Source organism: Anopheles merus, chromosome 2L (genome assembly GCF_017562075.2).
Source record: "Anopheles merus strain MAF chromosome 2L, AmerM5.1, whole genome shotgun sequence".
Lineage (NCBI taxonomy): Eukaryota > Metazoa > Arthropoda > Insecta > Diptera > Culicidae > Anopheles > Anopheles merus.
Genome location: NC_054083.1, coordinates 41,253,134 through 41,266,094, shown reverse-complemented (window position 1 = coordinate 41,266,094; position 12,961 = coordinate 41,253,134). Strand labels below are relative to the sequence as shown.

Genomic DNA, 12,961 nt, shown 5'->3' with positions numbered 1-12,961 from the left:
AAGCAAAGCATCGTTCGTTTGTTTCTTTTTTGTGTGTCGTGAAAGTGATGGCAATTTTATGGCGGTTGACACGCGACAGAAACGATCATCGTTTACTATAATGCTAAACACGCGGACGACATCTATCTCCATTTTTGGCCCTTACCCAATCCCTAACGCCTCTTTCACTCCCAATTCATGGTGCTTTTTTTGAATGGGTGTGCCTGTGTGTGTTTGTGTTTGTCTTTTTCAGCCGAACCGGTATGCTTTTTGCTCGATCCGTACCGGGTTTTCCTAGTAGAGAATAGTGCTGAGATGTTTTTTTTTTTTTTTTGTTACAACGGTGGAGCGATTTTCGGCACGAAAAGCGTGCTTTAAAGTTTAGCGCTGTCGACGTGTGCTAACGTGCTTGGCCTGGTGGAAAGGGGAAAACAGATTGTCCTTTCGGTGGAGTTCACGTGCTTTGATTGATTCAATTAACAACACTGCTTGCTTGGTGTGCCTTTGCATTGCTTTCGCTTAGTTTGGGAGAGTTGAAACGTTGATTCTTTTCGATTTAAATCAAGCTGTTAAGGCCGTGGTACATTGTCCGTAGTCAGTACTGTAATTTTCACTAGCGCATCTGATTTTCACTAGCGCATCTGGCGGCGGCTGACCGAAGCGATTTGGAAAACAATTTCGAGCCGCTTCAGAAAACATGTTATTTTACCATGTTTCTTACTTAAAATGGACTGGAAAAGCTTTGTAATTGAAAGATAAATATGTAGTGCAAATATTTCAGCCATTTTTGCATCGAAAATAGTACATTATTTTGAGATCCCGCACGTCCAATCCCTCGATGACGAAAACAAGCTTCCACCAGCCGCCGCCAGATGCGCTAGTGAAAATAAAAATTACACTAGCGAGTACCCACAATGTCCTCCGGCCTTTAAAGGCTGCAATTCAGGGTTGAGAAAAAGCTTATAGGGATTTCCAGGGGTTCTCATAGTTGTGGGACACTTCCATGACTCTTTCTTATTGGAAAACTTATAATGTTGGAAATTGGACTTATGGTACCCTTTTTGGACAGGCTCTATGGAAAATCCTATTAGATTTGTCCAACAAGGGTGCTGTAGAGTCCAATTCCCATTACATTAAGTTCATTTCACGTCAGAAAGAGTCAATAAAATGTCCTACAGCTAAGAGAACTCCTGAAAAACCCTGTACATTCTGGTTATGACACACTTTCAGTTAAAAAAAAGTCCTTGATTTTAAATGTTTCTTTCAATTTAGAAGTAGAGTAGTGCAATTTGTTTCATTTTTCAAACCAGCCTTGATGTCGTAGGAAGAACTAAATTGTTGTCTCTTCAAACTGTATCTTTTTTTAAAATAACAAATTGAGCAAATATAGCAAACATCATAGAAAGCAGTGTAGTTAACAAAGTAATGTTGCTATTACACATGCTAACCTGTGCTTTAAATACGTTCTCTCCAACATTCACTAACGCTTCACTGCTGCAGCATGTTCTCACGCGCGCCTTCTTGTGTTTTGATCGTCCATTTCGAAGCGATTCAACCGCTGATTCGCATTCCGGATTGCCTGTTATCCTACCCGTTACCTGTAAACTGACAATCTAAATCCTTACCACCGGAAGAGAATATCTTACCTCCCTCCTCATCGCTTCACAGCATCTCGCCCTAGCTGTTTGTTGAAAGTATTCCATCCATTAAAAGTGGTAATCCTTTTCATCAATCAAATTCCGACCATCTTACGCACCAATCCCTCCTAAGCCTCCACCGCCGGGGGCTTTCTTCGCTCGAAACAACAAACACATTCATCAACCACCCAACTCCCTCCACCCTGCTGCCTCCTCCCTTTGTCACCTCCGGCCCTTCACGCCCTTAATTTGTCTCTGTGTATATGATGTCACTTTCTCCTTTGCTGTAATTTGCGATCCATATCGCTTAGCTGTGTAATGATAATAATACCATTAATGATAAATTGCGAAACTAACGTACGATACCGTGTACGCGTTTTTCACCTCTCTCTCTCTGTTTCTCTCTCCATCTCTTTTTCTTCCCTCACCTTTTTATTGTGTCACGTGCACAATGTGCAACAAACAACAAATGTGGCATCAACCGTGGGACACAATGTAACGGATCACAACGCGCTGCAAATCCAATTACCCTCAACCGTCTTGGACTGATGCTTGATTCATGGGAAACTATCACCCCGCAGCAGCCGTGTGCGTCCCGTGGCCCGAAGGTAAGGCTCGATTGTGTGTTTTGTTGATGGCTTTTTGATTTCATCTTTGATCATTCATTAGTTTTAGACCATTTTACCCCTAGCTAGGTTTACTAATAAGCACTTAAAGCATAATTTCACCTACAACTACACGCACCGTGCCACGTATCGCGATGAAGATACATCCAATCACACGCGTGTTATCACCGTACAATTAGCAGAAAACCCCATTTTCCATTTCCCCTATATACATACTCTCTCCTCATTTTAAACCACCTGGCTGCCTTTTACGGAAAAATAAACAGGATACCGGCTGCCACTGGCAACGTGGCCATGGTTAGGGGCGGCCACCGCCGCCACCACCGTCGGTGCAACGCCCACAGCAGCACTGGCTGCCGCAACGCCCACGGCAGCAGCCGCCGCCGCAGCCGCCGCAGCCGCAGCTGCGTCCGCGAACCCGGCCGGTGCGGCGGCAGCCGCCGCCGCCGCCAACCAGCTGCCCACCGCCACGTCCCCGATACTGATTGCGGCCGCACAGCGTGCCGCGGCGGCCCAGAGAAGAAGGTCGGTATGCTTTGTGTTCGTCGTCGGTCGCCAGTCGTCGTGTATGTTACAAGTGCTGCCCTCGCCCATCGACCACTCGAGCGCAAATATGCTGCCTTTGGAAAAGTACCGAGATCCTCTTCCCCTCCCTCCCCCCCCTTCTGCCTCCCCTGTTGCGAACCGACCCCTATGTAGCGTATTTGCTGGAGCACATTTTTCTTTGTCATTCAATTTTCCTAATGTGTCGAACGCGGGAGCGCTCAATTGTTGCGCACTGTGGGTGCATTGTACTAGAAGGGATGGGAAACGTTTCTACTCGAAAGGGGATTTATTCGTTCGTGGAATTCACTGTACAAAGCCCGACCAGCAGCAGCAGCCACCCGCCAATGTCAAAACCGCAAACCGCTTTGACCAGCTTTGTACCCTTTACGCACCCAAGAAAGGATGAGTGGGCAACAGTCTTTTCTTTAAAAAGGTTTTTAGTAGCGTTCGCGCAAGAATTGCGCTACTTCTATGGGCAAGTGCTTTATAAGCTCGCTTTTACTCGCGACGGCCACAAAGAGCCGAGACGCGTTGTGTGTCCTATTGTTGTTTGTACTCCTTCTGCCAAGCACGCAAAGACGCTTTGTAAGCCGTTTACTCGCCTTTGCGCTTTAGCTCAAGCGTCTTTCGAACCACTGGGAACAAAAGAATGTGAATGTGTGCGTGTGTTAAACAAGCTGTGAACACATTCGCCCAGCTGCCTTTATTGTTTGGGGAAGTTTTAATTGTAAACGTCGCTTCGCGCTACCTCTCCACGCCGGCCATAAATAACTCAATTTGCACTTCCTTTCTGCGGACGGGAAACACTCAATGCTTGGCGATAGCAAAAAAAAAATAATTAAGATGCCCCAACATTACCATACATCTACGGCCATACGGCCCGTCGTCGTCTCGTGTGGTAATTATTTGCTTTTTAATGGAGCACCAGGCGTCTCCATCGACCGAAAAAGGGCCTCCCCCCCGTTCTAAATTAGGTCCCTTAATCCGGTCACAACCGTAAGAGTGGACCACTCCAGCCGCTCGTTCTAATTATTTCTTCCCGATCGGCAACATCAAACAATCATAAACCATCGCCTACATTAATTGGGAGCGGCGGGGGCTCGCTCGGAATGGCGAGTTCGCCGCTTCCGCCAGCGGACAAATTTAAATTACTTTGTCCAATTTCATTAAAACAGATTCTCGCCGATGAGCAGGCGGCTTTACGCGTGTGCTTGTCGAAGTTGTCTTCCCCACCTCCGTGCGTCCTGAATTTTTAATAACATTTCTAATAAGTCGCGCAAAATCTTTAAATTACTCACGCTTCGCCGGGTTTCGCTTTTTGCTTTGGTTCGTTTGCGTCATCCCGACGACCGCGGTACAGGAAAGCAATGTGCAAACGCAGACCCCGAATCGGTAGAACATCCGAAAACGCGCCGATGGTTGACTTGGGCGGCAAGTCACCGGGGAAATCCACGCCGTAAACAAACGCTTAAAAAGATTAGCCATAACTTTTCGGACAAGGAAAAGTAAATCCTCTTCCCGCGGCCGGTACTTTCCATCGCTTTCCATTTTCTGCTGTGCTTTGTTGGAGAGGCAAGGAAAGTTCTTATTACAAGGGGGCCACGGGCGAGCGTGCCGAAGAGCTTTGATAATGCCAATCTTCCTGGCAAATCTGGGCGTCCGCGGAGGGGGAAAGCTTACCGGGGGAAAGAATGAACCGGGGCAACCGGGGGTTTTAAGGCTGTTTATGTTTTCCACGCCTACTTGCATCGCTCGCTCTTTGCCGCCTGAAAATCGTTACTCTTCGCAAGTGGGGAAGCTTCCACCTGAGGCAGCAAATCATTCGGCAATGCTGCGCATTGGTGCGTACAACGCACGCGCTCGCTCCTGCCCCACAAAACGAGTGCGAGTAAGCCGCCGGTAAAGCAAACGTTGAAACCTTCATCAGCCGAATTATCGCACTGCAGTAAAAGTTATTCAATTTTCGCATTCACTGGTTGCACATTATTACATCGTTCGCTTTTGGCGCGGTTTCTTCTGGGCGTTTCGGTGCAATTTATTTGCTGTTCAGCAGGGATTTTCCAATGTTACACATCAATTTGTTACACTCAAAACATCTTAACTCAAACTTGGTCAGAATAGTTTACTTTTGAATACTGTTTGAAGTTCTACACACCAACAACTATTTGTACCACACCATCCTTAATTGCCCTTTTTACAGGCTCGAAACACTAACGCATGCTTACAGATACCCCTAACTACACCTTATTGTTAATGATTCCCATTGAAATAAACCAACAGGAGGCCACAGAATAGGAACATCATACACATCAACTGTAAAGCCCTATTTTGCTTCAAAAATTCACATTAAATAACATCTTTGATTCACTATTTTCAACCTTCTGAACCATGCCTCACCTATCTTCATTAACACGCTTCTTATGTTCTTTTACTCTTTTTTCTTCTTTTCGTTTCATATTTGTCCTAACCAACACGCACCATTCCAACCCGACAACAACTACAACTACAATCCCACACACTCACACGCCAACATGAACATCAAACGAACATCATCTTCATCGTCATCATCATCCTGATCTACAATCGCCAACGACCTTTTCTCCTGCTCCTGCTTTACACTTTGCATGCTTTGTAATGGCCGGCCTACACCGAAAACGCCTTATCGTGGCTCAACTTGTACACCATTCGACCACACATTCGATCGTTATGGTGGCTTTTGTTGGGGAACACACCTTCACACACGCACACACACCGCCCCATCCAACAGCAGGCATACCGGCCCATCCCGCACTGCTCCATCATCAGGCACTCGCGCAGCATCTTTCGCATCACACACTGTCCCTGCCGCACCATCTCCACCACCAGCAGCAACAGCAGCAGCAGCAGCAGCAGCAGCGACATCCGGCACTAGCCCTTCATCTACCTCACCAAGGAGCGCCACAGCTGACGCCCCACCCGATGGCATCGGTGATCGCCGGGCTGGCCAGAAACGCGGCAACCCCGGCGAGACATCCATCGCTCGCCAACCTGCCCGGGCTGGCGAACGGTACAAGCGCACCCGGCTCTACAGGTAGTGGGGGAGCCGCGAGCGCAACCGGAAACCCCAGCGCTGCTGGTGCTGGTGCTGGTGGTAGTGCGGCTCCGGCCGGATTGCTTTCCAGCCACCCGGCAGCAGGAGCAGCAGCAGCAGCAGCAGCAGCAACGTACGCCCAGCTGAATGGTGCCGCTGCCGCCGCCTACCAGTCGTAAGTAGCGCCGTACGCGTTAATAGCATCCTTATCAACCCGGCCAGAGCAAGTACCGAGTGACCGGAAGAAAGAAAAAAAAAACAATTCGGCAATGATACTGGGGCGGAAATGTAGCGTAGCGATATTATCGGATTATTTGCACCCGGAAAAGGTTTGCAGCAGGGAGGAAGGATCCTTTTGTTGGTCCACTGGATGACTTTACCTTTGCCCGGGGTTGGGTTTTAACCGTCGTGTCATGATTATCTTCATTTTTCCTCCTTTCCCAGAAGTAAACACAACACAATGGGCATTATAATTTAAAGCAAAATATTACACCCCATGAATGTTGTTACCTTGGGGGGGGGGAAAGGTTAAGCTTAAAATGGTTCACCTTTCTTGTATGGTGGAAAATTAGCGAAACCCTATGCACCTCTCCCCAGCCACCGCGGGAGCGAATGCTGGTAGCATATTATTTTACCATTTTTTCTGCGAAACCCCAATACACAATTCAAAAGGTCCCGTTTTTCAAAAGGTGTGAAAAAAGGGGATTTTAACGAAGGCGAAGCTGCTTTCTGTGGTCAAAACTTTTGCCTTTACGGGTCATTTTCCGCTCATTTAAGGTGATCGGGAGAGGGAAACTTTTCCGATTATTATTTCGGAAAATGGTGGAGAGCAGGATAGAAAAATCTCATTTAACATAATGATTACAAAAAAAAAAAAAAAAAAAACAAAAAACAAAACGTACCGAACGAGTTAAAATGTTTTTTTTTTTCTCTCCGATTTGTAGCTCGGTTACCCAGTTTAATCTGCTCGCTTGCACACAAAACTTTGCACTTTGCAGCGATAAAGTCAACGTGACAACAGTGGTGTACAAGCACGACTGAGTATTTTTTAGGTGTAGCAATTTGCAAAACCTTCCCCCGTTTTGCTACGCTTAAATAAGCGGAGCGCGGGTCCAAGAGCTCGGGCGGCCAGGAGTTTATGCCGGATCGTTAGCTCGAATGAAACTCGATAAACATGCCGGGATCGGATCGGGGAATGAATGAGAACAGCAACGAGCGAAGTAAAAAACCAAAACACTCCACTTTTAAAAACGCTCATGCCCAATGAATGGCACAACAGCGAGCCGAACGAGAGAAGTGAGGGAGGAAATTAAAAACACAAACTTCTTCCACTGTGCCGCAGCCCGGCCTGTGGTACCCAACACTAACCACACACACACACACACACACAGTGTTGGGTGTCTCATCTCGCGGTAAAAGTCGGGTCGACCAAAGCGAGCTGCTGCACTCGCTGGTATGTTTTATTGTTTAATTTTACTCTCCTTTCGCCAATGCTTAATTACATTTGTTTTTGGGGCATATTGGGAGGGCTTCGGTGGGTACACAAGCTCATGCCCCCGGTGTACGGTTATCTGCACGCGCACCACGATGCTGACTGTGGAGATGACCGCTAACTGTGTGTAAAAATGAATTTACAATCGTTCGGTGCCAAAAAATTAAACACAACTACTACTACTACTACTACTACTTCTTCCCGTAAAAGCTTAACGTGGTCCTTCCCACACCTATCAACGGTACAAGCGGTAAACGGGCACAACAAAATATTAAACTGCAAAAGCTGCAAAATTAATCTAACTCACTCGTTTTCCACTCCGGTGCACTCGCTATCCGTTGCCGGAAAAATTAGTACTTTCAGCAACAAAAAAAATAGAAAGCGACAACAAAAATGGCACAAAAAGCTGAGCTCCCTGCTCTGTGTGTGTTGCTTTTTAGTAATGTTTTCACACACACACACACACACACACAGACGAAAAAAGAGCGCAGAAACAACGCAAACGCAACGGAACCACGAGTCAGCACGATCAAATTAATATTTATATACGTGTTGCAATGCTAAATGTTTAATTTTCAGTTCCGCTTGGAATGGTTTACTTCTTTTTTTTGTGATTTTGTTGCTGTCTCACCCTCTTCACAAAAGTCGGTTGTAGGTACTAAACCAACAGAACTGGTGGGGTAAGTACGTACATATGTACTGTGTTTTGCGGGGAGGTGTAAAAACAACTGCAAATGTTCCGCTCGCACTGGAATGGGGATCGTTTTTTCCTTCCCTTAAATAAATAGGAAGCGCTGGAAAAGCGAGTGAAAATAGGAACCAAAAGCAAGAAAATAAAAGCACAAATTGCTTGTTGTTGTCTTTGATGGGGAGGGGCAAAAAAACCCCCTCCACCTAACGAAACGATAATCGCAAACAAATCGACCTCAGATGACGCATTGGAATGTGTTTGGCCCGCCGCCGCCCAACCCGGTTGTCACAGTCATATTTGCCCATTTTCTTTCGTGTCGTCTCCACCGCCAATGCTTTACGGTGTAATATTCACAACTCACCCGAGCGTGCCGGAAATGATCGTGTTTCCCCATGTCGACTCTTGTCCCCTTCCCCGTGGCTTTTTATTCTGTGTAGCAATTAATTTTGGGTTTCCCTTTTTTGGTGTGTGTTTTCGTTCGGGGCTATCTGTCCCGAAGATCCTCGAAAATTGGAATCGGATAATCACCGCAAACCACCTTGGTAGGTCGTTAGTTACAAGCAATGTTTTGCCCACCTTGTCACCCTTTTAATGGTGGCGGTGTAATAGAGGAAGGGACAGCTGGAGAAGGAGAGCGGAAGATTATGAAACTCAACGAACCGTGCGCTTTTATGTTTACAGGGCTTCGATATCAAAGAAAAATAACAGTATAGCAGAGCAAATCTGTGTGCAGCAGAACAACGCGGCGCGAAGAACAACTTTGCCTTTGTGCAGAGCACGATTTGTTCCTGTTCTGGTCCTGCCGGAAGCTGCTGGAAAAAATGTACAATGCTTTTTTGTTGCCTGTTTGCTTGTTTGTTGCCTGTTTGCTGCTAGAAGCGTTTTATTTTACACAGTCCGCAACTGCTTTCATGTGTACAAACTAGTGATGGGAAAAATGAAGATTTCGTCGGAATCGACTCCGACTAGCTCCGACGTTTTCTGGAATCGATTCCGGATAGTAGGTCCGGAATCAGTTTCCAGAATTGCTTCAGGAATTGGTACCGAAATTGGTACCGGAATCGACTCCGGATTCGGTTCCGGAATTGGTTCAGGAATCGGCTCCGGAATCAGAATCAGCTCTGGAATCGGAATCAGCTCCGGAATCGGCTTCGGAATCAGAATCAGCTCCGGAATCGGAATTGGCTCCGGAATCGGAATCGGCTCCGGAAACGGTATCGGTTCCGGAATCGGATTTGGCTCCGGAATCAGAAACAGCTCCGGTATTGGAATCGGTTCCGGAATTGGCTTCAAAATCAATATCGGCTCCGACATCGGAATTGACTCCGAAATCAGAATTGGCTTCGAAACGGAGTCGGTTTCGGCTTCTCCATAGGAATAGGCGTTTGGGTATTGCTACAATGATGCTACGTGTTGATAGCGGCAAGGAATCAGAAAAGATCAGAAAAGAAAAGAAAGAAGAGATTCCCGGACTCAATGCACTTCCCACACTTCTTATTGCAATTCAAAAACTAATTCTCTTTCCGGACCTAACTCCATTTCTGGAGTCCAGCCTGATTCCGTTACCGGAGCTAATTGTGATTCCCAGGCCGATTCTGATTCCGGAGCCGATTCCGATCCTGGATTCAATTCCGGAGCCTACTCCAGAATCGACTTCGGATTCAACTCCAGGACCGGCTCGGGAACCAACTCCAGAATCGGCACCGGATTCAACTTCGGCATTAGCTCCGGATTCAACTCCGGAATTGGCTCCGAAACCAACTCCGGTATCGGCTTCGGAATCGACTCCGGAATCGACTCCGGAATTGATTCCGAACACGGAGCTCCCACCACTAGTACAAACATCTGTTTTTCGTATTTCGTATCAAACCATTCCGCAGCTGTGCCACTTCAGCAAGTGATGTAACTGCTGATTGACGCCCCTCCTTTCCAAGCGTTGAAAATTCACTAAACAGCGCATTTAAAATGCAAAACCACAAGATCAGTCAAAAAACGGAACAACCTAACAAACCGCAGTGGTAGCGGGGCCATATCAACGAATATGACGGGCAAGGTTCGGGGTTTGATTTGGTTGCACACAAACGTTGCAGTGGTTCCACTGTTTGACCACTGCCAGCAACAGCAGATCGAAATTGGCCGGTATAATGGCAGTGCAAGCGTACAGTGGCGTCCACTTGGCTGGCTAGTTGTGCCCGCAAAACTGTGTCTGCCCAAAAACTCTGGCACAGAACTCCCCCCACCCGGGGCCGTCGCAACTGTGGCGAGTTTTAAAACTGTACACACTCCTCAAACGAATAGAAAGGGGCACACCGACCGAGAAATGGACCGAACAACGGTAGAAGAGTTGTGGGAGGGGGGAAAGTTTCTTTATTTTCCACAAACACCGCAACACACACACACAACGCACACTGGTGACCTCCCCCCAAAAGGATTGTACTTCTCAAGGCAAGGTACTTTTTCGACTGTGAAATAGAGAGTGAGAGAGCGAGACGCATCGTATCGAAATAATTGTGCGAGACCACCCCCCCCCCCCCCCCTTTAAAGAACAACGATAAAGCTCTTCTACGTTGCGGTTGTGAATGTGGACGATGTGGAGAGAAAATGGTCTAGTGGTGGTCCCGTTGCGCGCACAAGCGCCCAGCAGGAGGTTGTGGAAAAGTGACAGAGTTTTTGGGCAGAACAAACTTCGTTTGGGACGCATTTCTGTGCTCACCTCCTCCCCATTCCTCACCGGTACTCGGAGCAGACCGGTTCCGGTGGGCTTGGTCTGGCGATTACTCCATTTTTCACCCACCGGGGGGAACCGAGCGCATCCGGAGACGGCCGGTGCAAGAAAGCACAGGAAGCGTTGGCTCGATTCGAAGCTTTTCTAGCACACATCCGATAGCATATTCTGTAGCCGTGGTTGCACTTGCAGCTGCAGCTGCTCTTCTCAAAGTCAATCTCTGCTTGAGACTTCCAACACGGCTTCAAAACGAAAGCATGATGCTAGCAAATGTTACAGCAGGCCTTTAAACGGCTCCAGAACATCATAAATAAGAGTGTGTGTGTGCGTGTTGGAGTTCCATGGAATGTGCATTCGCCTTTTAAAAATTGTAAAAACATTCTCATGAACGTCCGGAAATGGCCCGCATTCCCCACTGTACACAAAATTGCCATTCCAAAGATATCGAACAAACAACAGGAAAAACCAACAATGGGGGAATAGTTTTTACTACCAAGCTTATAAATGTGCACATTTTACATTTTAACTGCTTCTTTATGCTACTGAGTAAGAAACTCACAGTGCTCCCTCCCTCTGTATGCATTCTGCATTCTTTGGAACTACTTTCTTCCGAAATTGCATCGCGTTGGCATTTCGATACCTCTCTCTCTCTCTCTTTATCTCTTCCTTTGGTCGTTCCAAACATTTGCTTTTTTGTGTGCTTACCAGTGCTGGCCGGAGGAACAAGAGTCACATTACCAGTTCATTCTTGGGTCAGTTCATTCCACTTCCGGGTGGAGTTTTTGGACGTTTGGCAAATTCTATGCTAATTTTAAACTGTCTCAAAAGAGGAATGCTTCCCATTTGCGGGCAGCGTCTGCGTGCATGGCCTTATAGGATGCCATTGGTCACATGCTGGACAAACGATTGTTTCTACTTTGAAATAATAGTTTTTTTTTGGGTTGAGAGGTAATATAAGTGAAGATTTGTAGTAATATGCTGTAGCTTTGTATCTAAATGGATAAACTGTAATAATTCTAAACAAACAGTATCATTAGAATCGTAAAAAAGCACATTTGGCTTACTACAGTAAATTTGTGGAAAATAGTGCCTACATTTAGGCGCTTTGTCATGTAAGTGGCATACTTTTAGGCAATTTTTCGTTCATAGAAAGCGTCCTACAGCCCTTTTTTTATTTCTTTCGTGAAATAGCTTGCAAAAATACCACACGACCGTATTGGAAAAGCATGTAAAGAAGCAGCAATTCGGCAGCTACTTTCGCTCGACCGTAAAAAATGACTAATGAAAGATCTCACTTTGCTGCCCCGCAGTGCTTAAAATCGCACTAATAACGAAGCGGCCCGTAATGGATCACCATTGACCAACGTCTATTACCCATTATCAAACCATGGAGAAGGAAGGAACCATGGAGGAAGCGGTCTCTTAGAATTTCGTTCCGCGCAAAGAGCATTTTCTGCTAGCCCGCACATAAAAGGGCGAAAAAGAAAAATCGCTCACCAACAACAGCCAGCATAAACTCTATCCCTACGAGCGTTTTTTTTTTTCTGTCTGTGTGTGTGTGTGTATCTGTTTTGCTTCTTCACTTTCCAATTCAGCGCTGCACAGCGCTAAGTGAAATGAGATGAGCTTCATCCGGTCGGCGGATCGCATTAACTTGCTTCCGTCCCGTGCACATTTTCCCGGTTGCGGGTTTTGCGCCCCGTTTCCCACCCCACACCACACAAACACACGCACACATCGGTCGGAATGTATCGACATCATTTTTCAAGAGTCATAAAAATACATTAGACGCGCGATAACGATCATTAGCTTTCGGTTGTGGTTCGGTGCGCTCTGGTCCGCTTGGCCCGGGAGTTGGGAAAGAGATTTAAATAAGCTGACGTGGCTCATCTCCCACTCCATTGAGCGTCACCATCATCGGCGGTGATTATACAACCGGTATTTCCTTTCCTTTCCTTCATGTGAGTCATCCCCCGCGACCATTCACTGACACTGACCCCGCTCGACTTCCCTGGGTGAGTGTTTCGATAGGAACGATGGTAACTTTTACCATAAATTGTTTTCCTTTCCAAGAGCTTTACCTCCGGAGTGGCTGTTTTGAGCTCGTGCTTGCTGTCTTGCTGCCTAGCCTTGACGGCTAACCCACCTGCCGCACGAGCACCGAGACAAATAATGGATCTAAGCAGATCATTATC

General features: G+C 46.7%; 1 protein-coding gene across 28 annotated transcripts in view; it reads left to right on the top strand.

Moving 5' to 3' along the window:
- The window catches only part of LOC121593792 (homeotic protein female sterile), a 203,721-nt gene that overhangs the window by 174,111 nt on the left and 16,649 nt on the right, over window positions 1–12,961 (top strand). For 17 of the 28 annotated variants that reach the window (XM_041916457.1, XM_041916461.1, XM_041916464.1 and 14 more), the window contains 2 exons: window positions 2,198–2,224; window positions 5,556–6,033. In XM_041916457.1, coding sequence (XP_041772391.1) covers window positions 2,198–2,224; window positions 5,556–6,033 — 505 coding nt within the window. Of the gene's footprint in view, window positions 1–2,197; window positions 2,225–2,508; window positions 2,768–5,555; window positions 6,034–12,961 lie in introns of all 28 variants that reach the window. The other 11 variants (XM_041916469.1, XM_041916471.1, XM_041916467.1 and 8 more) reach the window with 5 other exon arrangements.